General features: G+C 37.0%; 1 protein-coding gene across 1 annotated transcript; it reads left to right on the forward strand.

The window, feature by feature from the left end:
* LOC127436230 (protogenin B-like) lies at window positions 1–25,840 on the forward strand (the record flags this gene model as incomplete). Its single annotated transcript, XM_051690265.1, has 17 exons — window positions 1–319; window positions 6,781–6,925; window positions 7,212–7,345; window positions 7,981–8,277; window positions 8,466–8,625; window positions 8,733–8,980; window positions 10,007–10,171; window positions 10,336–10,650; window positions 11,674–11,859; window positions 15,586–15,681; window positions 15,897–16,083; window positions 16,191–16,318; window positions 16,542–16,712; window positions 22,548–22,730; window positions 22,918–23,035; window positions 23,158–23,296; window positions 24,857–25,840. Coding segments are annotated over 17 exons (3,333 nt in total), but the record flags the coding sequence as incomplete, so codon positions are not given.

Consider the following 25,840-nt stretch of genomic DNA (forward strand, 5'->3'; position numbering starts at 1 on the left):
GTTCTCTTCTCGCTTCCAGCTGTTATTTGTTTCAGCGAGTTGTCATTTGTCACCGAGCCCTTGGACGTAACTACATCTCGAGGTGATCACGTTATTCTAGACTGCCAGGCTCAAGGTGAGTCGCCCATCACTGTGCGATGGAGGAAGAATGGTGTCCGACTCCAGGAGAGCGAGCGAGTTTGTATCCTGTCCAACGGTTCGTTGTACATCTCTCATGTAAAGAGTTCAGCAGATCAATCAGATGACGGCTTCTACCAATGCTTCGTCCAAAACACGTTTGGAGCCATACTAAGCCAAAGAGCACGTCTCACAATCACAAGTACGTATATGTGGAGTTTTGCGGCTTTTAGTTCATGCAAGGGCGTAGATTTTGGCTTGAACTTTGGGGGGGGGGGGGGTTTGCAATGTGAAGCATTTACATGTTTCCATTGATCATGGTATAAATATTGGTGGGGCTGTACTTGCTTGTTTTGATTATTGGGGGGTTACCTCCCCTCCATCCCCCATGGAATCTACGCCCCTATGTCTCTTAGCTTTTAGGTCATCAATGTGCTAGTGTACACTGCAAAAGATAATTTTTATACTGAGTATTTTTGTCTTATTTTCCGGTTTACTTGAAGCAGAATGGCATAAAATATTACATCTTTTTTTCAGAGAAATCTAACAAAATTTGGTGAGCTTTATGCTTAAAACAAGAAAGAAATTTTTGCCAATTGGGTAAAAAAAAACAACTTGTTTTCCCTTTGAATCAAGTTTTTTTTTCTTACCCCATTGGCAAATAGTTTTTTCTTGTTATAAGCATAAACGTTACTAAGACATCATCTTGCACTCAGGGGTGTATATACATTTTTGTCCAATCAAGTGCTCTCTAGAATGAGAATGCCCCTCCCCCTAACACCACCGGATGTGTTGCTATACAGGTAACTTGCTATGAAAATATCCCATTTAACTAACTTGCTTAGCAAGATTCTCTTCAAACTGTTGTCCAACCTGAAAGAAAAAATATACTGTAGAAGAAGACAGTTTACGCTAATGTCCCCTATAGCGCCCAGAGTGGAACGTGTAATTGTGTTGTGTTATGAATATCGGTCTGACACATTTTGGAGTGCAATGATGCACAAAATTAGCTAAAAGTGTTTGCGTTCGCGTACTTGCATAGAGTATGTTTCCAGCCTAAGACTAATTGGTTTTAGGCCCCAACGTAATCTGTGCCTGCAAAACTTTGTTGAAAGCTTTGCAAATTTCCAAAAAATTCAAAGCCTGGTCCACCAGCTAGACCAGTATCAACGATGTATAAACCAGCCTAGACCAGCATGAAAATTGCATGCTGGTTAAGTTGGTCTTTGTAGCAGGGAATGCCTTTACACAGTTCTACACATCTGCCACTCCATGCATATTTAATTATAAGATATTTGGGACATTTTTTTATTCTTTTGGACACCAATAATAGTGTAGTACTCTCAGCTCTATTTAACACATTTTACCATGTTTACATCCATTCCACAGGATTATGCAGATTTTTCTCCTGTAAAACTGTGCAGAAAATTTGAAGAAGTCAGCGAATTCTGTCTGGGCAGTAAACCTGGAAACATTTGAATTGAAGTTAGCTGCAGAACGTGTTGTAAATGTTGTGATGACGTTTTTGTCGCTAGATAGTTTTAATAGCTAATAAAGTAGGTGTGGGAGATATCGTCTTTATTAAGGATTGGTAAAACATCAGAAATTGTCAGTTAATAGTTGTTAAGCTGGATGGAGATCTCAAGATTTGTTGCATACAAAAATACACGGATGTTCTTGATGCGTCTGGATGTTGCATGCTGGAGTTTCAGCTGCTTCACTGCTGTGGCCTCCAAAGCAATTGTTTCGTAGCCGCCTTTTGTCCCTCATTGCCCTGCTTGCCCTCTGAGAGTGAAAAAGCTTTGTTGTGTGGACGTTGGTTTGGTTATGAACCTGCGGACAGAGAAACATCTGTGCCTATTCAACTCGCCCAGTGTTGACCTTCACAAAGAGACCAAGAGAAGTTCAAGCAGAATTGAATGATTGTGTTTCACACAGTCGTATTTGGGATCAGTGAAGCTTGGGACAAGTATCTGACGTGGAAGGTATTGTATGTGATGTGCAGTTTAGTTTTGGGTATTTGTGAAAAAGCAAAACAAGGGAAATGTTTTGTTGATGTGTATAAACTTTTATGTACTTGTAGGATGTTCTTATAACACCTTAAGGCAATCGCTCACTGGAAGAGTGTACCATGCCGCATTGGGTCGCAGGTAGGAGACGGCACAGGTATCAAACACGGCACATTGATGCAGTTCAGGTGGCAGACAGTACACACAAAGTTACCAAGGTTTTTCCCTTGTTCAGGAATGTACATTGACGTTGATGAGTTTGCAGTTTAGTGTATGAAACTGGTGTAAGTGCGCAAACCGAACAATTAGAAATGGTGACGTTTATTATCTGTAGCACTGAATGGGCTTTATTCAAGCTGTCAAACCACAAAAGACATACTTGTAACTTGTAACATGTAAAATGCGTTATGTGTAGTAGCTAGGCCCATTAATCGTTCAATATTATATCTTTAAGATCTCAATTGTTTCTCCTAGACAGCAATGAGATTAAATGAGAAGCAAATGGAGACTTCTGAGAAAAAGACGGCAGTTATCTCACATGTGTCTCTTTTAGAGTTTCACAAGAGATCTCAACAACGTCTAAAACGATTGAGGCTGAAACATACATGCATCATAACACAACGCTGGTACATTTTGCATTCTCAATGTTGCCGCAAGGGGCGCTATAGCGGACATTAGTGTCATAACTGTCCGCTTCTACGTTAAGTTTTCTCTTTCAAGTCAACTATTGCCATGGCGAAGCAACAATTTGAAAAGTATACTGCTGAACAAGGAAGTTAAAGTCAATATATGAATAACTTAACTTTAGTTAATAACTGAATAATAACACATTGGTTAAATGACACTTTTGAAGGAAACTCTATCGCCCCCTTGAGTACTGAGGTTTGTTACCACCACCGTTACGCAAGAACATACGTTAAGCATGTTCACCCGTACCACACGTTGGCATTAGCAATGTGTTGGCCGAGCGCTCACATCTGTGAATGTGTACTTGAGTAAAGTATGTTTCTGCCATTATATATTCTGGTCATTGGCTAATAATCACTATCAACATCAGGCGTTGAAAAAATCCATTTTGGTCAACCATTTGTTAATTGGTGCAAGACTATTGTTTGTTGCCTTTTTGTACCTAACCCATTTATCAAGCCATTTAAGACAAACGAAACTAAATAACTAACTAAGATGTCCATCACAAGTAGCTCAAGGGTTAACGGGCAAGTAGAATGGGGTGTTTTTGAGGACGAGCAGAATGGATGGGGGTGTATTGGTTTGCCTCACCGCCCGTCTGTCCAAAGGCCAATGGTAGAGATCAGGAGGTCACAGGGGTTGTGGGACCGGCTTTATTCTACAGCAGTGTGTTGGTTAGCGGGCCATCCAGTGACCTAACCCGCCTGCTGTCCAGAATCCAACCTGACTGATGCATTCGTTCACAAGGAGCAGTCAGTGTTTTGTTGGACTTGTCTGATTTTGGAAGGGGTTGAAGTTGAAGTACATCGAGAAAGTATTCAAAAAGAAAACCTTGATTTTTTTCCCCATGTTTTTTCTCTCTCAGATGCAATAGGCAGCCAACTTAAGATCAAGTTCAAGTGAAGCCAAGAAAAACTCACGATTTTAGCACTATTAATATTTTTGCCATTGTAACATTTTCACGACAATAAATATTAACAGTAATAATAACACTTTTTATAGCACCTTTCATACATCAAGTGCAGCTCAAAGTACTTCACATATCAGAAATTAATAGTCAAAGAAAGTGACTGCAATAAAATAGATGAAAGTATTAAAAAAATTAATAAATAAATATATATTAAATTAAAAATTAAAACAATGATAATAAAATGTAAAACATTCATTTACACTAAAATAAAAAAAATAAAAAAATATTTACATATACTGTACATACATATCAACCAAATGCTAATTTAAAAAAATATATATTTAAATGCTTTTTAAAAAGCTTGGAGCCTTTCTAATTTCAACACATTTAAAAACATTTAAAAACCCAAAATTATCATTACTGTAATTTATCCTTTTTTTGTAATTCTCATTATTCTTAATGATGATTCTCATTAGATTGTCATTACTTTAATACAGCATTTTTAGTAGAATTTGAGGGGGAAATGTGCTTAATTATGTTTTGGCCCTTAAAAAGACAATTTTCTTAAAGCAGAATACAATTTCCTATTTTTGTCTTTTCATTTTGTGGTGAAATATGAAATATTCTTGATATTTTTCAAGAGATTCACTCATTTAATTCCAGATACTGTCTGTAGTACACATATTACACTATCAAAAATGAGACTTTCATCTCAAAGCTAATCTTTTAATTTTGTATGTTTCAGTAGTCCAACGTGCTTTATTAGAATCTTTGTGTAAATTATGTCGAATCTCTGGACACCAGGATCCGTCCTAAACACATTTAATCAGAGCGTCTCACACCCTGAGCTGAAATTGGATGGACAGACAGACTTGGCTGACCCCTGACCTTTGGCAGGAAATCTTTGTGCTGTTTGACCTAGGCATTGATTCGGCCTTTACAACCCAACTGACCTCACTGGACGAAACAGATACACATCATGTCTAAAGAGGGCTGATTTAATACTGGGTGGTCATTCACATTATATTTTTCCATTTTTAGAGGCATGTGTTTATTTAATTGCTTGGACAACATACAGCCACTTACAAAACAGTACCATGTTATTACCGTGTGTTTTGGACATTGTACCATGGTAATACTATGTTTTAGAGACCATTTACAAAAAACTTACCAAGAAGTACGATGGTAGTACCATTGTTTTTTGGACATGTGCCATGGTAATACAATGGTATTGTTTGAAATACCTTGGAGTACCATGGTATATATTAAAGTACCATGGTATACCATCATTGTGCCGTGATACCGCCACTGTAGTAAAAATCACCGCCAATGTTAAAGGCTGAGAAATCAAACTAAGCGTCTGTTGTTTATAATATAGTCACATGGGTTAGCCGTATAAAATTACCATTTAACGGTACCAAAATGACCATTTTTACTGGATTTTATTGGGGGGAAAAAAACGTTTCTGTTGTCACTGTGGTGCTTCAAGAGGGCAGAACTGTCAGTTAGTTGTAAATAAGTCTTGCATGTAAATAAAGGATCTTTTTAATTCGCTGTCGTCCCTGAACATGAGCTACATGAGTGATATTTTACCAGGAGATAAACAATCATTGATTTCCTTTAGTGGAATCTGACTGGACTCATCAAGAGTGTGTGGAGGGTTTCTGGGTAAAATCAGAGGGTTGTGTCGCTCTGACCAATTCTACAATTGAAAATGTAGAATATTATGCATTTGGGTCCAGGATGTGGGAGACCAAATGTAAACATTGAAGAATTGGTCATTGAAAAACATACTGGTCAATGACTATTCTGAATATTGGGGTTGACGTGTCTTCCTCAGTGTTTATGGTCCTGACTTTGGTTGATTATTTTCCAAGAATGTGTGTACAACGATTCTTAAATGGTGAAGATATAGACGTATGATCGAAATACCACTTGCATCTGTAATTGTTTGGTTGCATTTTTCTAATCTCAGATTGTCGTCTTGGTTAGTTTCACATGAAACATTGTTTTTACGTTTTACAAGCTTTGTTATAAACCCATTCGTTGCCTGTAGTAGCAAGCATATCGACACACCCATCGTAAATGGGAGAGTTACTGATTTCCACTGATCTATAAAGGGTCATTATTCACTGTCATTGGTCAATTGATCCATTGATTGGAGCAGCTTTTTATTATCGGTTGCTGCGCACCCAACCCCTCAACAAACAACCAATCACAGTTAAGATCATAACAGATTGGAATGCTCTCCGTCTAATTGGTTATTGCTTTAAGCTTTTTACAAATAGACATTATTATTGACTGCTCAGTGGCAAACAATCTTTGTTTTGTCTGATTTCATGCCTTTAGACATCAACATCACCCTAAGGCGTAAAACTGTTGTTTATTGATGGTTAATATGTCATGGAGATTGGTTTCGCTGACTGGAGAAAACCAACACAGCTAAAATAACCATTAAGGAAAGATGGTCATATGGATTATATGATATTAAAAGTGAAGTGACTTAACTTATCTTGTGTTATTAGTTAGCATTTACCCTTATCTTCCAGGCCTCCTTATTGATATTGGGGGATTTGTCTGTGTGTCAGTACCATGATTAGTTTTAAAAAGAAATTGGAAAGATTTGGCAAAGAAAGGCAAGAACTTTTACCTTTCACTGTCAATGTAGGTCAATCCTGAGAGAGTTAGTCTAATTAATAAACAATAAACACGATGTTAAAGTCAACAAGAAATCAAAATGAACACTTTTTACTTTCTAAATGTATTAACCTGGTCTTATTGTGCTCAATTCATCATTACATATTATTATTATTAGTAGTAGTATTATTATTATTTTAGAGGAAACAACTTTTCTTATCAGACTATTTTTCAACCACCTGTCATAGAAAGACACTTTTCAACATCCATGCCATTCCTGATGGATAAAATCAAGTACAAGTATGGAAATAAAATGGGTCATGAATTTCGTTTTGTGTTGACTTTAATCTTAAAGTGCTGATTTTATGACATGCAACTCAACTCTTTCTCTTGTCTCCCCCCGTTACTTCACTTTCACAGGTATTTTGTCGTTTGTTACCCATCCTGTTTCTGTGGCGGTCACAGTCGGATCTGTGGCCAGATTTTCCTGTAGCGTTATCGGCACTCCTTCAGCTGTGATCACCTGGGAACTCAACCAAAGATCTCTACCTCTGAACTCAGACAGGTAAACATTTATCCAACTAAACTACTGTACAGTATAAGTTTACATAAGGAATTAATGTAATTTGAGGCAGAATATATAAATATATAAACAAACCCTGCTTGATAAATCAAGTCATACCAACTTAAAGTGGTCCAGCTGTTTTTTTGGTTCATTGTAACTGGGTTGTTTCTGGTCTAAATGGTTTATCAGGTTCAAACAGCTGGGCCAGCCAATGAGAAGCTGGTTTTAGCTGGATTTTCCAACAGGAAAAGCTTGGGAATTGGTTTAACTGTCATCTTTGTTTCAGAATCACAGTTTTGCCGAATGGAGTGCTGCAGATCCGCGACGTGACAATGAAGGATGCTGGCAATTATCGCTGCTTAGCAACAAACATCGGCAGTCGAGTCAAGAGTAGAGATGCGGAGCTTATCGTCAACCCAGGTGCATGTTCGTACGAAGATAGACAGTGATTATTATCAGAAAAATGTTCAGATTAAAATAATGGTTGGAAAAGAAGTACACCCTGCTGGGAAAAAACCCCCACCTAAAACCAACTGGTCATTCATGGTCATTAGCTGGTTCAAGCTTGTCTAGATTAATTGGTTGATTAGCTTGACTACCAGCTTGGATTCAACCTAGTAAAACAACTTGGTCAAGCTGATTAGAGATAGTAGACCACCTTAGTCCAGCAACAAACCAGCTACCATGTTCCAAAAACCAGCTTTACCAATTTAATCTGGTATCTTCTAGTTTTATCAGCAAGGGAGAAAATGAGACAGCACCCTGCTAAAAAAAACAGCTTAAACCAGCCTAAAGTGGTCTGCTGGTCTCCCAGACTGGCTAAGCTAGTGTTTAGCTGGTTTAGCTGGTTGGCCAGTTGGTCTCTTAGCCTGACAATTGCCTAAAATCCCTCTAAATCCATCAAACTGGACCAGTCTAACCTGCTTGGCCTGGCTGTAAGACCAGAAAACCATCTTAGTCTGGTTTAAAGTGTTTTTTAGCAGGTTGATCTTGTCAATGGTTTAAAATAAGTTTAGCAGAAGCTTGCTATTCAAACTCATCCGTTGTGTCTCCAGCGTTGGGTCCGAGACCCCTCATGAAACCACAGATCATTGCTGGACCTCAGAACATCAGCGCCGGTCTGCATCAGTCTGTGGTTCTGGAGTGCATGGCAGAGGGCAACCCTCGCCCTTTAGTGTCCTGGAGCAGGGCAGACTCCAAACCGATTGACGTGTTTGGCGCAAGAGTGCTGGGCAACGGAAACCTGATTGTCTCTGCCGTTAAGGCCCAGCACAGTGGTACTTATCTGTGCCGAGCGACAACACCAGGAACTCGCAACTACACTATAGCATCCGCCAACCTCACCGTACTAGGTAAGAGACATTTTACAGAATAGATGCTTCTTGCAAAGCACACTTAGGATGTGACTATTCCAAATGCAGTGATCTTTAAGGAATAGTTCTCCCAAAAATGAAACTTCATGTCGTTCCAAACATATATGACTTCTGTGTAACACAAGAACCTCTAAACATGGTCCTAATTGTAAACGTAATCTTTGCAGTTCCTCCAACTCTGGTGGAGAAACCAGAGAGCCAGACTCGACCCAGAGCCGGTACCGCTCGATTCAGCTGTCAGGCCGAGGGAACACCTGCGCCCCGCATCACTTGGTTTAAGAACGGTCAGGTGATCCTCTCCAATGGGCGCACCAAGATGTACAACAGGTAAACACGCTTTTTGTTGCGTAGTTTAATACCTCTAGTAAACCTGTAGTGAAATTATATATCCATCTAAATTTTATACTGATATGTTGTCTTTCATTGTCTGTCAGTAAACTGGTGATAACTCAGATCATTCCAGAAGATGACACCTTTTACCAGTGCCAGGCAGAGAACTCTCAGGGTTCTGTTTTGTCCACGGCCCGACTAATTGTGGTGCTTTCAGAGGACCGTCCCAGTGCACCACACAACGTCCACACTGAAACCATCTCGAGCTCTGCTATCTTGCTGGCGTGGGAGAGACCGCAGTACAATGCGGATAAAGTCATTGCATACTCTATACACTACATGAAATCTGAGGGTGAGTGTGGTTGGCAAACACTGATGACCAATTTAAATTTCCATGCTAGCTGGTATCTGTCAACGGCTTTGTGTAAACTAGTGCTCTGCTCCCAAAACACTTTGCTTTTGTTAACAACCATCCAGCTGCAAAAACATGTTAGCAACATGATAAAATATGCTGGCAATATGCTAATAACGCCTAGCTACATGCTAAAGCATGCTAGCAATGCTTAGCTACATGTTAAAATATGGTAGCAACACATAACATGCTAGCAACGCATACCTTCATGCTAAAACATGCTAGCAACACCTCACTTCATCCTAGCAACCCTCTAGTTACATGCTAAAATATGCTAGAAACATGCTAGCAATGACTAGCTACATGTTAAAACATGATAACAATATCTAACTACATCCTAATGCATGCTAGCAACCCCTCACTTCACTAGCAACCCCTACCTACATGTTAAAGCATGAAAGCAATGACTAGCTACATGTTAAAACATGCTAGCAAGATGTAGCTACATGCTAAAACATGATAGCAATGACTAGCTACATGCTAAAACACGTTAGCAACATCTAACTACATGCTAAAACATGTTAGCAACACCTCACGTCATGCTAGCAACCCCTAGCTACATGCTAAAACATGCTAGAAACATGCTAGCAATGACTAGCTACATGCTAAAACATGTAAGCAATGCCTAACAACATGCTTGGAAGGCCTAGTTACATGTTACAACATGCTATCTTTCAATATTTCAACCTTTCAGTTTGTCTTACTGACTTTTCGAACTACTCGAACTTACAGGCCAGGCTTTTTCATGCCAGTTTCAAAGTTTGTCTACAGACTTTTCAATCTAGTAACACATATTGTTGTATTGAACTGAATGTGACAGTTTACGTAAGAATGGTTTATGAATGATTGACACTAAAATAAGCCCACAATCAAACATTAACATTTTCCATCAAGATAAAACTTGAGATGTGAAACCTATGTCAAGCTGATTAGAAATAGAATTGAATTGAATGTCTGTAATCTCAGGTCTAAACAACGAGGAGTATCAGGCTGTGATCGGCAATGATACAACAAGCCACATCTTGGACGATCTGGAGCCAGCGCGCAACTACACGTTTTATATCGTTGCATACATGCCAATGGGTGCCAGTCGCATGTCAGAACAAGTCACGCAACACACGCTGGAAGATGGTAAGTTACCGATTTCTTTCCCATAATTAATTCTGTCCCATTGTCATATGCCCAGCAGAAACATTTCAGAGGTTGCTGTTCTAAAGTTCATCAGAAGGAAAAGAAATTCCACAAATAGTCACAAATGAGTCAATTGTTGATCACGTCGCTCTCTTTGTCCCTAGTGCCCCTCCGTACCCCTGAGCTGAGCTTGACCAGTCGCAGTCCGACCGATATCCTCGTCTCCTGGCAGCCTCTTCCTAACAAACTGAGCCGTGGGCGTGTGTCTGCGTACCGCCTGTCGTACCGTACGGCTGCAGACGAGCAGATAACATCTGTTGAATTGCCCATCCTGGGTGAGAACTGCACGCAGCATCTTCTTCAGGGTCTTCAGCCTGACACCATCTACCTGATCCGCATGTCTGCGTCCACACGAGTGGGCTGGAGTCAACCATCTGCCTGGAACTCTCATCGCACGCCCAAAACATCCAGCTCTATAGGTGAGGGCAGGGTAACCTTAAAGGGAAAATTTACCCACAAATGAAAATTCTGTAATTTAATCATACTCATGTCGTTCCAAATGAAGACAGTTTTTGCCTTGCAAATACTAAAACAAGCAAAAAAAGTCCCATTGACTTACATCGATTTGTGCCAGTAAGGGACCATCTAGCAACCACAAAGAACACCCTAGAAACCACATAACAACACACTAAAAAACATTCAGAACACCTCACCAACCATATAGCAATGCTCTAAAAAAGACTCAGGAGGCCTGGACCGCTTTCCATCATCAAGGGAAAAATGAATTCCCAAGTTTATCAAGATATCCTACAGGATAATGTCAGTAGAAGTTGGGTGATGCAGCAGGACAATGACCGTAAACATCGAAGTAAATCCACTACAGAATGGCTTGAAAAAAAAGAAAATTCACCTTTTGGAGTGTCCCAGTCAGAGCCCAGACCTTATCCCAATAGAGATGCTGTGGAATGACCTCAAGAGAGCCATTCACACCAGACATCCTAAGAATATGTCTGAGCTGAAGCAGTTCTGTGAGGAAGAATGATCCAGAATTCCTTCTGAACGTTGTGCAGGTCTAATCCGCAACTACCGGAAACACTTGATTGAGGTTATTTCTGCCAAAGGAGGATCAACCAGTTATTAAATCCAAGGGTTCACATACTTTTTCCACAGCATTGTGAATGTTTAATGGGATGTGTTCAATAAAGACATGAAAGATTATAATTGTTTGTGTGTTGTTAGATTAAGCACTTTGTGTTTGTCTATACTTGTGACTTTGATGAAGATGAGAGCATATTTTATGACCAATTAATGCAGAAAACCAGCTAATTCCTTTTTCTTGCCACTGTACTTTTTTCTAACCCAGCTTAATATGCAGATTTAATTGGACATTAGTTATTAATACAGTTCAGCATAATTTTTATATACAAATATTTGACCACTGAATTCCAACACTGACCAATCATGATCAAGTATTCTATAATATTCTGTTTTTGCTCTTTCAGTTCCTCCTGCCCCAAACCTTGAGCTTGAACCGCTTAACTGCACGTCTGTAACGGTTCGCTGGCACCCGGCTCCTAGTGACGCTGTCGTCCAGGGATACAAACTCTCTTTTCACCCAGACGGCCAATCAGAGGACTCTGTTATCCAGCTGCCCCCTCATGACCACCAGCACACCATCGCCGGGCTCAGTGAGTGACGACTCGTTTCTCTGGATTTTACATTTTACATAAACATTGAAATAGAGTTAGCTGCCATTTTCAAAAACACATTTATTGGTGCACTGTATAAATGTTTACTCAGCTAACTGAAAAATGTGATAACATCGAAATGAATTGGCTTTATTGCAGTCAAAGTGTTGTTTAGTCTGACTTCATCAACCGCAGTTACACCGACTAAACTAATTTATAAAGGTAAGATCAGATAAAAATAGCTTCTTAAGATAATAACACATATTCATTATTTACACTGTAGTTTACTTCGTAATTGGCTTTGAATTGAAACTAACTTCTTAAAGTAAGTAGAAATGTACATTTATTTAATTTAAAAGCTTACCAAAGCTTTAAAATGTTTCAACAAACGGAATTGCAAAATTGAGGACAGGTTTCCTCAACACGCATTTCCTTGTTGGTCAATAATTACCCATCTTCTGTTCGGACTTATGCACGCTCGCCCTGACCGCCTGATTCACAGCTTTGTGTCATGTGAAATCCCCTCCGTGTCAAAGGTCACACCCCAGATGTCTCCTTCCAGTTTTCCCATCATTCTCTCCTGCTTCTCTGCGGCCGTGTTTTGTTCTGGGGTTTAAGGTCGGGCGAGTGGCGCATGAGACCGACACCTCCCCCATCACCCATCCAGCTGGACACTTCAGCTAAACAAAGCATTCTGGGATTGGTCTGAACAGGGCACAGACAGAAGTGACCCGAGAGTAAAGAAACTGAGCCGCACGTTTAGAATCAATCATGCAACATTTAGTTCAATGAAAGTCATTTGAAATAGTCATGTTTTGTTGAACATACTAACCGGACTAATAATATTCATTAACTTTTCTGTTTTTTTAAGAAAGCATGTAAGTAAATATATTAGGAATTGTATATAGGTAGCTAATTTTTACATTAAATTGTGCTTTTTCACATATATATATTTTTTTTTTAATTTTTATTTTTTTGGCGCTGAGATATAATTTAATTTTTGTTATGTTAAGCCAAATTACGCTAATTTTAAAAACGTAACTATTAAACATTATCTCAATGCCTATTTCTCCTTAAAACAGTTCAGTGGTTCTTCTTAAATAACTAGGTCATCCTAACTAGTTCAGCATAAAGTTTTATCTTGGTCTGACCCTGGACCTCAGGTCATAAACACTTCGTCCCAGTAGACGGGCAACTGAACGCTATGATCTCTGACATTTTGCCCCAGAGGCTTACAAACTCTAAACTCTAGGAACAATAAAACTATGCATTTCTTTTGGGATTTTATGCTATTTTTTTTTAATCTTATTTACATGTAAATGTCAAAATTTTACCATTAATTTTAATTTACAAATTAACAATTCTTTTTTTAATTCAGAACCTACACTTCTAAGTTGAAACATGCAGAAAATATGAGAATGTGACATAAATTGGAGGCAGATTGCTGCCATCTGGTGAACAAAATATAAATAACATGACTTGAGCACCATGTCATGCCAGTAACAGCCAGTAGATTGCTGTAGCCCTCTACTGTGTAGTCTGATGACTTATTGTAACCTAATTTTATATTTTATCACAAGATATGCATTTGGATATAAATATAGACATTATAAAACAGTTATTTGTCAAAGTTTAGCATTTTAAAATGTATTTGAAGTGTCAGTTTTTGCAGTTAATGTCATTATGCTTGCAATCAAACCTGACCATGGTGTTACAAAGAGAAGACACAGAATAAACATTTTTCTACCAATAATTTATTTCAAACATAAAAATTTAATAACTCAGTAAATGCATAATAATGTCAAGAAAATGAACATCAAGAAACAGAAATGAACTGCAAAATTCAGAAAATTCAATTAGAGTGTAATACAGAAGAATCAGAGTAAACATTTTGCAATTTCAAACTTTCTATAGTAAAATTTTATTTAGCAAACGTGGGTGCGTTTTGCACTGAGGATGTTTTAGAGTCTCACTCTGTAATTTTTTGTCTGTTTTTTTCTGCACTGTGGCTGATTGTATTTGGCAGATAAGAAAAATTGCTCTGTGTTTTGGTCTTTCCCATTCATTTTCAATGGTCGGTCAATTTTGACCGTTAATACCAAAGGTGCACTTTTTTGTTTTTATGACCACTTAGACTCATCGAATCAAAATAAATGTGTATGTTCAGATGACAAATGGAGGAAAAGTCACCAAGTCTTGTACTGCTCAGATTATTACATTTTAACATTTTATTTCGGTCAAAAATGACCGAATACTATGGGGGGGTTAATGGCGTATTGTAAATGCACAAATGCTCTACAAATTCTTTCTAAAACACTCGACAGATAAAAAACGCAAACATCAGATAAACGTCTTAGCAATGTTTGTGAGCAATCAGGGTTATTTTATCATACTCTACTGTACATAAATGAATGACTTGGTTGTGAGATTTGTTTCATAAAAGAAATACATGCCTTTCTGAGCTGTGTCCGAAATCGCTCACTTGTTTACTTATTCACTATTCCTATATAGTGCATGTCTGTTAGTGCACTATATCAGGCAAGAAGTGAACGAAATGAGTGAATTGGGATGCTGACGTATACACAGAACATCGGAGAGAGCGCTGGAGATGATGCAGAAACAACTTCATCACATTTGTACTTTTATCTTACATGTAAAATCTCTCTCACCCACTCGCGCTCTCTCTCTCTCTCGCTCACCTTCTCACACTCTCTCTCTCTCTCTCGCCCACTCACGCGCTCTCTCTCTCGCCCACTCACACTCTCTCTCTCTCTCGCTCACCCACTCACGCTCTCTCTTTCTCTCTCCCACTCAGACTCTCTCTCTCTCTCTCACTCGCCCACTCACGCTCTCTCTCTCTCACCTACTCGCGCTCTCTCTCTCGCTCGCCCACTCTCGCACTCTCTCTCTCTCGCTCGCCCACTCATGCTCTCTCTCTCTCTCTCTCTCACCCACTCACGCTCTCTCTCTCTCGCCCACTCACGCTCTCTCTTTCTCTCTCCCACTCAGACACTCTCTCTCTCTCTCTCTCTCTCTCTCTCTCTCTCGCTCGCCCACTCACGCTCTCCTGCACGTCCATCCTCCCCGCGTTGTATTATGGGCAAAATAGCACTGGCAAGCGTTAGAGGTCTACACGGGCCTTAAAATGAAACCCAAACCCCGACCCGTACCCGAGACCATGTGGCGCAACCCTACCCCGCCCGAAAGATATCGTCAGATTTTAAGCCCAAACCCGACCCAACCCCAAAATCACTTACTATCTAATTTCTTCTCCTAGCAAGTACTGTTGCAATAGGCTGTATTTTATGTAAGCATATAGGCAACATTCGTAACAGTACTAATGATATCCATTACAGATGAATGATGGTTTTTAAGGGCCCAGGTCGGGTTGTAGACCTCTAGCAAGCGTACATCAGCTGTACACTCGAAATCAGAGCGCATTGTGGGTAAGAATGAGTGAACAAATGTAGAGAACGAATTCGGACACTAATGCAAAATGGCCGACACTCAAAATAGTGCACTATGTAGTGGATAGGGGGCGATTTTGAACACATCCATGACAGGAAGAGAACAAGAGAGTGACTTCACTAACAGCACCATCTAGTGGCTGTGTTGATAACTGAACATTACAACTTCCCGTCGAAATGACCAGCCCATAACCTAAAAAACTCTAAAGATCAGAGAATGAAATTAGAGTGAAATTATATGATTTATTTTGCTCTACAGACCCCAGAGTGAAGTACCACGTGAAAGTGTTGGCGCTCAGCGCTAACGGTGAAGGGTATCAGGCGCATCAAACCGTCAACACTCCAGGATGTCCTTGTAAGTTTTCAAGTTCTTGGTCCAAAAATATAAGCTGTAGAATTTAGACTTCTCAACTTGAACACTTAACCATCTATGGGAATTCCGTTACAATATTTATCTAGAAAAGGAAAGTTCTTCAAGACAAACTTTGATTGCTAGCTTGACATAACGTTGATAAGCATATGTCTTCGAAACTGAAGCTTCCTCATCAGAACAGATTCTCTATCTTTCAGCTGCACCAAACCGCAGGTTGGCGATGCTGCCTCCTCCAGACCACATCCACGCTAAAGCTAACAGCTCGTCTGCGGTGAATCTGGTTTGGGGTCGACCTGCTTTCAGTTCTGGAAAACACGTGAGCTATTCTGTCCGCTACGGACCAGTGAGTCCGGCCGACACCTCAACTGTGCGTTACATCCAAACGTGAGTGCTGTTGGCTTACCGAAGGCGTGAAACCCTCGAGATCAGCTTCAATTTAACAATTGCAAAGATTATTTTTAATCGTTTATCACTTTAATATCTCTCTTCAGCACTGAGCAGACGGTCACGGTGACGGGACTCCGGCCAAACACCCGTTATGAGTTTGCTGTACGTCTTCATATGGATCAGATGTCCAGTACCTGGAGCTCGACCATCTATCAGAGAACTCAACTGGAAGGTACCGGTCCAGACTACAACTGTGGCACTGTTCCATTCTTATCAAACTATTTATTATATATTTTAAGTTTCTAAAGATGCTTACAAAAAATTACCAATAGGAGGTCATGTATTTTTGGACAGTTACAATGGTAGTACCATTGAATTTTGGTGGTAACCCTTTATGTAGCTGATATTCTGTAGATGGTTTTAATTGGCTTTCGTGTATCATCATCTCTCCGCAGCGCCATCCTCCCCCCCACTGTCCGTCAGAGTCACTCTGATAGAAGATGATACAGCGCTGGTGTCATGGAAACAACCGGATCAGCCCAACCTGTCCATAACGCACTACACCATCCTGTACGCATCGCAAAACTCATGGCTCGCCGGCGAATGGCAGGTTCTGCAGAGAGAGGGTGAGCAGCACTAAACCAGAACCTTAGGCAACGTCCACACTAATACGTTTTCGTTTAAAAACGCATCTTTTTCTCTACGTTTTGGCCTTCCGTCCAAACTGAGATGGCGTTTTTGACAGCAAAAACCGAGCTTTTCGGAAAAAACACGTCATCGTGTTGGAGTGTGGATGAGGAAAATGAAAACGATGAGGTATTTGTTGTCATGTGACGCAGTCATGTTATCCATTCAACCCAAAACAATCAAGGTGGCGGCCCATGTTGTAGCGCCGTTGTTGTTTGATAGCGTTGTTAAAGATAAACGTTACTTTGTACAACATTCACAATAGATTCGGGAAGTTTACTCGGAATTGCTGTCCAGCGACGGAATACGAGGACAATTGCGTTTCAGACCGCACATAGAATGGCGATTTTTCACATAAGGGGATTTAAGAGTTTTCATACGTTGTCGTCTGGATGAGAAACTTTTGGAAAATGCTTTAAAACGGCAGTGTGGACAGAGAGCGTTACGAAAACGGAAACACCATTAATGTGGATGCAGCCTTAAATGGGGCAGATTGCTTTCTGATGATAAACCATTTATTATTTATTAAATACAATATTTCAAAAATATTTAATAATAAAATATGTGTATATATATATATATATATATATATATATATATATATATATATATATATACATACACACAGTATATGTGTATAAATATTTACAGTATATATTGTTATAATATATAGTAATATAAATAAATTTAAATATAAAAAATAAATGTAAAAATACATTTAAATTCATATTAAAAACATATATAATATACATTATATTAAGGGTATATAAATATATATTTTAATATAATATTAATTAATAATAAATATTAATATTTATTTATATTAATAATAATAATACTTTATATATACCTTATATATAAAATATATAACTAAATATATATTTTTATGATTATAATTTTTTTTAAATATTTTTCTTAATAAATAATACATATTTTACATATATGTATAAATATTTATATATTATTATATTATATAATAATATAAATATATTTAAATATGAAAATAAATGAATGAATGGAGAGAGGGTGAACAGAACTAAACCAGAACCTTAGGCAACGTCCACACTAATTATTTTTCGTTTGAAAACGCATCTTTTTCTCTACGTTTTGGCCTTCCGTCCACACCGAGACGGCATTATTGACAGCGAAACCGCTCTCCCAAGTGGATAAATTTGAAAACGCCATCTTCGCGTTGTAGTGTGGATGGGGACGAAGGAGATATCTGAAAACGATGAGGTATTTGTTGTCATGTGACACAGTCATGTGATCCATTCAAGCCAAAACAGTCAAGGTGGCGGCCCATGTTGTAGCGGCGTTGTTGTTTGATAGTGTTGTTAAAGATAAACGTTACTTTGTACGCATTCCTTCAAAGGCGACTTGAAGTGTACTTGGAATTGCTGTCTGGCGACGAAACACTTTTGCTTGGACAATTGCTTTCTGATGATAAACTATTTATGTTTGATTAAATACCATATTTATTAAATAAAATATTTAAAAAATATTTAATAATAATAACTACTATATATATATATATATATAGTATATACGTATATGGGATAATGACATGATGCAAAAATTTTTGTCCAGGTCTAATAAATTATTCAAAAATACATTACAAATGCAATTCACACCTTCTATGATGAACATGTTTTCAATTACTGAGTTCAAAGTTATTTTTATATTTTTTTTTCTGGGGCTTAAAGTACAACCCCAATTCTGAAAAAGATGGGACAGTATGAAAAATGCTAATAAATCAAAAATGAGTGATTTGTAAATTATATTCACCCTTTGCTATATTGAAAGCACTACGACTATACATAATATGATGTTTTACCTTGTGAATTTCATTGTTATTTTTACATTTACAGTAATTTCAAATCAGATGATTGCAACACGCTCCAAAAAAGTTGGGACAGTCGAGTGTTTACCACTGTGTAACATCACCATTTCTTCTAATAACACCTTTTAAACATTTAAGCACTGAAGACACAATTTTAAGTTTAGAAAGTGGAATTTTCCCCCATTCATCCATTATGCAGGTCTTCAGCTGCACAATAGTATGGGGTGCTTCATAATGCGCCACACATTCTCAATTGGAGATGGTCAGGACTGCGGGCATGCCAATCTAGCACCCGCACACTCTGCTTACACAGCCATGCACTTGTAATCCAGGCAGTATGTGGTTTGAAGTTGTCCTGCTGGTCCCTGGAAAAGACACTACTGGACGGCAGTATATGCTGCTCCAAAATTTGTACATATCTGTCTGCATTGATGTTGCCCTCACAGATGTGCGAGTTACCCATGCCATGGGCACTGACACACCCCTGGCCCATACAGACACTGGCTTTTAGACCTGACGCTGATAACAGCTTGGATGATCCTTTTCCTCTTTGGCTCGGAGAACACAATGGTTGTGTATTTCAAAAATGTTTTGAAATGTGGACTCTTCAGACCAAAAAAACACAGTTCCACTGATCTACTTTCCCTCTAAGATGAGACCGAGCCCAGAGAAGTCGGCAGCATTTCTGGACAGTGTTGATGTATGGCTTCTCCTTTACATAGTAAAGTCTTAACTTGCATCTGTGGATGCACCGGCGAGTGGTGTTGACTAACAAAGGTTTACTAAAGTATTCCCAAGCCCATGTTCATGATGTCCATTACAGATGAATGATGTTTTTTAAGACAGTGATGTCAGAGGGATTAGAGATCACATGCAATCAGAAGTGGTTTTCGTCTTACCCTTTACACACAGAGATTTGACCAGATTCCTTGAATCTTTTAACTATATTGTGCACTTTAGAAGGTAAAATGCCCAAAATCCTTCCAGTTTGTCTTTGGGGAACATTGTTCTCAAGGTGCTGGATTATTTGCTGAAGCATCTGTTGGTAAATGTACAAGTCTCGAATGATCCTTGCTCTTGAAGGACTTGGCTGTTTTTGGAGGCTCCTTATATACTAAGACATGATTGCCTCACCTGTTTAACATCTCCTGTTTCACATCACCTTGTTATTTTAACTCGTCAAATTGTTATTAGTCTTAAATTGCCCCTGTCTCAACTTTTTTGGAGCGTGTTGCAATCATCTGATTTGAAATTGCTGTACATTAAAAAAAAAACAATGAAATTCACAAGGTAAAACATCATATAATGTGTAGTTGTGGTGCTTTCAATATAGCAAAGGGTGAATATAATTTACAAATCACTCCTTTTTGTTTTTATTAGCATTTTTCATCCTGTCCCAACTTTTTCGGAATTTTTTCGGAATTTTCGGAAAAACAATTCAAAATCTCATTAAAAGCTGAAATTCTTGAAAAAAGAAATGTTGGCATGAGTTGTGTTGAATAATCTTTTATTATTATTTAAGCAGAAATAAGAAAATAAGCATTGAAACCATTTTATTTTAAAATATGATAAATATTTGAAAATTGTTTGTCCACCAAATCAAAGTCATGTGGTGAAACCAACATGCACCAATTTTGTTGTCATGTGACAAAAATCATAAAACAGAAAAGATCTCTGTAGACCCTGAAGACTGTGTTTGAAGTGTAATTAATATATATTATTTAGTATTTTGACATTTGTATGAAAAGGCACATTTTGTTCAGGTCGTTTAGTGTAACCATGAGAAAACGTCGATATTGTTCACTTAAAAATTCACAATATTTGTAAAAAAAAAAAAAAAAAGTTTCACCTTTTTTTAAATTAATGATGAAATTGCATACACTCTCTTATGCGTTCAAGGTGCAATTAAACTATTTTAATACTTGATGGTTACAACACATGACATTTTTAAAATCATTAAATTAATGATAAAAATTGTATTTAATAAATAAATAATAGTTTACATAAAATATACAGTGTGTATATATATATATATATATATATATATATATATATATATAGTTATGATTATTAAAAAATTATAAATATTGCATTTAATAAATAAATAATAGTTTACATAAAATATACAGTATATATATATATATATATATATATATATATATATATATATATATATATATAGTTATGATTATTAAACAATTATAAATATTGTATTTAATAAATAAATTATAGTTTACATAAAATATACAGTATATATATATATATATATATATATATATATATATATATAGTTATGATTATTAAAAAATTATAAATATTGTATTTAATAAATAAATAATAGTTTACATAAAATATACAGTATATATATATATATATATATATATAGTTATGATTATTAAACAATTATAAATATTGTATTTAATAAATAAATTATAGTTTACATAAAATATACAGTATATTAAATGCAATATTTATAATTTTTTAATAATCATAACTATATATATATATATATAGTTATGATTATTAAACAATTATAAATATTGTATTTAATAAATAAATAATAGTTTACATAAAATATACAGTATATATATATATATAGTTATGATTATTAAAAAATTATAAATATTGCATTTAATAAATAAATTATAGTTTACATAAAATATACAGTGTATATATATATATAGTTATGATTATTAAACAATTATAAATATTGTATTTAATAAATAAATAATAGTTTACATAAAATATACAGTATATATATATATAGTTATGATTATTAAAAAATTATAAATATTGCATTTAATAAATAAATTATAGTTTACATAAAATATACAGTGTATATATATATATATAGTTATGATTATTAAACAATTATAAATATTGTATTTAATAAATAAATTATAGTTTACATAAAATATACAGTATATATATAGTTATGATTATTAAAAAAATATAAATATTGCATTTAATAAATAAATAATAGTTTACATAAAATATACAGTATATATATAGTTATGATTATTAAACAATTATAAATATTGTATTTAATAAATAAATTATAGTTTACATAAAATATACAGTATATATATTGTTATGATTATTAAAAAAATATAAATATTGCATTTAATAAATAAATAATAGTTTACATAAAATATATTATAATATATAGTTATATAAATACATTTAATAATAAAAAATAAAGAAATTAAAAATATGAATTAAATACATATATAATATACATACTATTAAAGGTGGAGTGTGTAATTTCTGCGCTACTAGTGGCACCAAATGGAATTAAAAAAATAAAGTATGTTTTCAAACAACCTTTGCCAACACCCCTCATACCACGCCCTTTTGCACTCTCTGATTCCCTATGAACAAATAGGCCATTCTAAATAAAAGATGATAAATGTTTAACGTCGTAATAAACAAGACAATTATAACATAAACACACCAGACAGAAAGCGTTGCAGAGGAATCGGCGTGCCCAATAACATTGCCTGTTCAACTGGTTTTCATGTTAAAGGTGGAGTAAGCGATTCCTGAGAAAGACTTTGGATATTTGAACTCAACAGCCAAACAAACACACAAATCCCTTCAGTGCTCCTTCAGAAGCTCCACCCCCCAAATTCATGCACGCCCAATGCCAATGCTGTGTGATCGCAACAGTGTTGTGTGGATCAGTCCGATCCACTTTGTTTATTTTCCCATTTACAGAGTCAGGGCCATGTACAAACACCAGATTATTCAGGTCACACACAGAACAGACAGCTTTTAAAGGGACTGCAGATGAAAATTAGCCTGTATGGCTAAATCTGGCTCATTTACATGTTAATTAATGTGCATTGTCCCTCTTTTTTAAAATATAATATACATAAACATCACCACTCATGAACACCGTTGACTCATCTCTCGCTCTTCTCCACTGTCACAGGTACAAACACTATGGTCCTGCTGGAGAAGCTGGTGTCAGGTAACGTTTACCTGGTGAAGATTTCGGCCTCTAACCAGGCAGGTGATGGACCGTTCTCAACCACTGTAGAGCTTCCTGTGCACCGGGGTAAAAATCAGCAGGGTAAAAACCCACGACATACAGACAACCACGGCGAGAAAACAGGTACACTGTTTTTGTATTTGTCACATATAAAACTACAGTACATCACATATGCCTCAAACTCTATAAAATCTATAAAATGTTCATATCTGCAAGATTTGTTTAATTATCTGATGTTTGTATTATTTACCACTGCTCGGGTGTTATGTTTGGTTTTGATCGTTATAAAACATCATCTATATTCCCAAAGCTTTTATAGACAGTCTTTATCACATCGATGAGAAGTCTATGACCGGTATCATCATTGGCGTGTGCATCGCGCTGGCCTGTATCATCATGTGTATCTTTATTCTTCTCACCAGGAGTCGGTACGTCTCTTTTACGCTGGTGTAGCCATACTAACATTGATTTTGCTATTCTAAAGTTACCGTCACAAAGTCATTTTTCCGTGCCGTAAATGCAATGTTAAATGTGACTTTTCTCTCTGTAGGAAATCAGCATCCTCAAAGATGATTGGACAGGTGAGGAATGAGGTCATGCATAGTGGTGTTTCAACAGCCAATCAGCTCCCAGGGGAGAACACAGAGGTTCTGGTTCCGATGTTGAGAACGCACTTCATTGACACCAAAGTAAGAATGCTTGCTTTATTTACAAACGCACAATTTAAACGACAGAAGCTTGCCTGCGTGATATTGATCATTTTAACACTTTTGTTTGTTTTTAGGGAGGAACGAATTTAGTGATAGACCGCGCAGGAGCCGTTATGAGCGACAGACAGAGCAAACGAAAAAAATAAATACATTTGAACCACTCACAGACGTCTAATGCAAGCTAATTATAAATCGTGGATTTGTTTACATCCTGAAAATTTTTCCAATTCCGGGTATCAATTTCACAGTGTAGCTGAGAAGGAAAGTCATTTCAGTTCGTGTTTTAAGAAAGTAAAGTTAATTTTATGTTTTGATTAAATTGCAAATCTGTTTATAATCGTACAAATTTTGTACTAATGTCGTACTAATTTCGTAATAATCAGACTAAGCTCTTAAACTCTATGGAAGGGGGGCGCTATATTGAGAAATAAGTTTACGCTTAAAACGTTGTATATAAGTCAGGCATATGAGGTATCATTTGAAAGCTGACAGTAGGATCTGAACTTTTCAGAGAATTACATCACATAAAATAACAAAATAAGGCCTGAAAACATTTGTGTCGCAAATTAGCGCCCCCTAGAGGTTATGTGGTAGAAATATTCACATAGACAAGTCATATATCAAATGAAAGCTCTCATTCTCAGGAATGTGACTGTACAGTTTATTTTGTTGTCCTAACACCACAGTTTGAAAGATTTTCAAAAGAATCTCAAAGTGAAATATGATTTCTGTAAGTCATCAAATACAAATGTCTCTTTTATGCTCCGATAACTGCTGCTGTAAGCCCCAAATAGCCAAAAAGTGTATATCTGCTTTTACCTTAGGAAGTTCTCTAAAGAATGAGCCATTGTTTACTTGTCTGTGAGCTTGATTGACTGAATAATCCAATGTTATATATTAGATGTCCAGAACAAAATATGCTATCCACAAGGAAAAGCATGCTAAACAAATGATCAGAAAAATATGTGTTCGACTGTTGATGATAAAATGTTTTATATCAAAGGGAAGGATCTCAGATTTCTAATAACACCTAGATTGATCTTCTAGTCCACTCAGAGGCCGAGATATTCAATGAAATAATGAGGGTGTTGCTTGAACTGAAAATTAGACTGAATGTCTATGGATGGCTAAAATGTGTTAGAGCGCCACCTACATTTCAGATCTGTATATTGTGATGGAATGTGAGAGAGAAAAAATATTTTTCTAGTGTTTTCTGCCATCTAGTGGAATAAAATGAGACTTTTCAAAGTGAGGTAGAGTGAACAGAACCAGAATTACATGCTTATAAATTTAGGACAACAACAACACAAAAATCATAAGATTATAAACACATACAATGTTATTTATTCATATTTGTTATTTATTCTATTTTTTAATTTAGGGGGTTTTCTGAAAAATGACTAAAATGGTGAGCTTTTAAATTTGAGTGTGATAAATTGCAGGCGTCATCCCAAAAAAGCACCACAGTTTAAGGGGCTAAGTATTGATTACTAATTTAAATCAGTATGTTTTGAAAACTCTGTTGTTTCTATTGGACAGATCCAGGACCGTGGTTGTCTTTATGAAGTGGGTAAGACAGATTTATGTTACGAAGAAGAGCGGGCAGTCGCTTCCACGCAGGCGCCCTCCCTGCAGATCCTCTACCGGCCACTAGGGGAGTCAGAGAGCTCGCAAACCAGCAAAGGCAGCAGAGAGATGGGCGATTCTGGAAACTTCTCTCATGATGAGGCGGAACGCAGCAGCCCGAAGAGAAGCACGTATAGATCTGATGACGCTGTGTGTGAAACGTCCATCTGTGTTGCGAGTGTCTGTGGGCGGGTTCTAGACGCTTCGCAACGGAAATCTACCTCTGACCTGCAGTTCCTATCGGTTCCTCTTTAGCTCACCTGTCAGTATGTGATGCAAGTGGGTGTGGCCCCGTGATTCCAGGGCCGATGAACGTGATTTCCCTTCCACTCAGGATTTAATCGCTCCGATATTTGTGCCAAAGTCTGAATAGATTGAAAGTATAAGATAGCTTTATTAAATCACAGATGTTCTGTTGGCTTTGATAAATTTGCACACCTTTAAATGTTCCCAATCACTATCCCTTCCCGACCGGACCTGCTCCAAGAGATTCCGAATATTCCAAAGATGAAGGTCCGGGATTCATTGTACCCCTTTTCATAAAACATTTCACCTAATGAAAATGTTCTGTTTAATGACAGAAATTATTTCACGCCAAATGATGAATGTCTTGATGAACGCCTGATGTGCTTTACACAAACGGACGAGTGTTTGTTTGTGAAATCGAAAGAGACGGAGTTTATTTCTGCTGTCTCTCTACCTCATTTTATCTTCTACTTTGTGGTTTCTAGCTTTCTTCTGGAATGTCATTTTACTTTTTTTATATACACTGAAGATTTTGCTAAATATATATTAGATTTTAACTTTAAGATTAAAGTACGCAGTAAGTTAAAGAAAAAGTTCGCCCTAAAATTCTTTATTTCAAAAGTATCAGTATTGACGCTGACTATCACCCCT

Source organism: Myxocyprinus asiaticus, chromosome 46, assembly GCF_019703515.2.
Source record: "Myxocyprinus asiaticus isolate MX2 ecotype Aquarium Trade chromosome 46, UBuf_Myxa_2, whole genome shotgun sequence".
Taxonomy (NCBI): Eukaryota; Metazoa; Chordata; class Actinopteri; order Cypriniformes; family Catostomidae; genus Myxocyprinus; species Myxocyprinus asiaticus.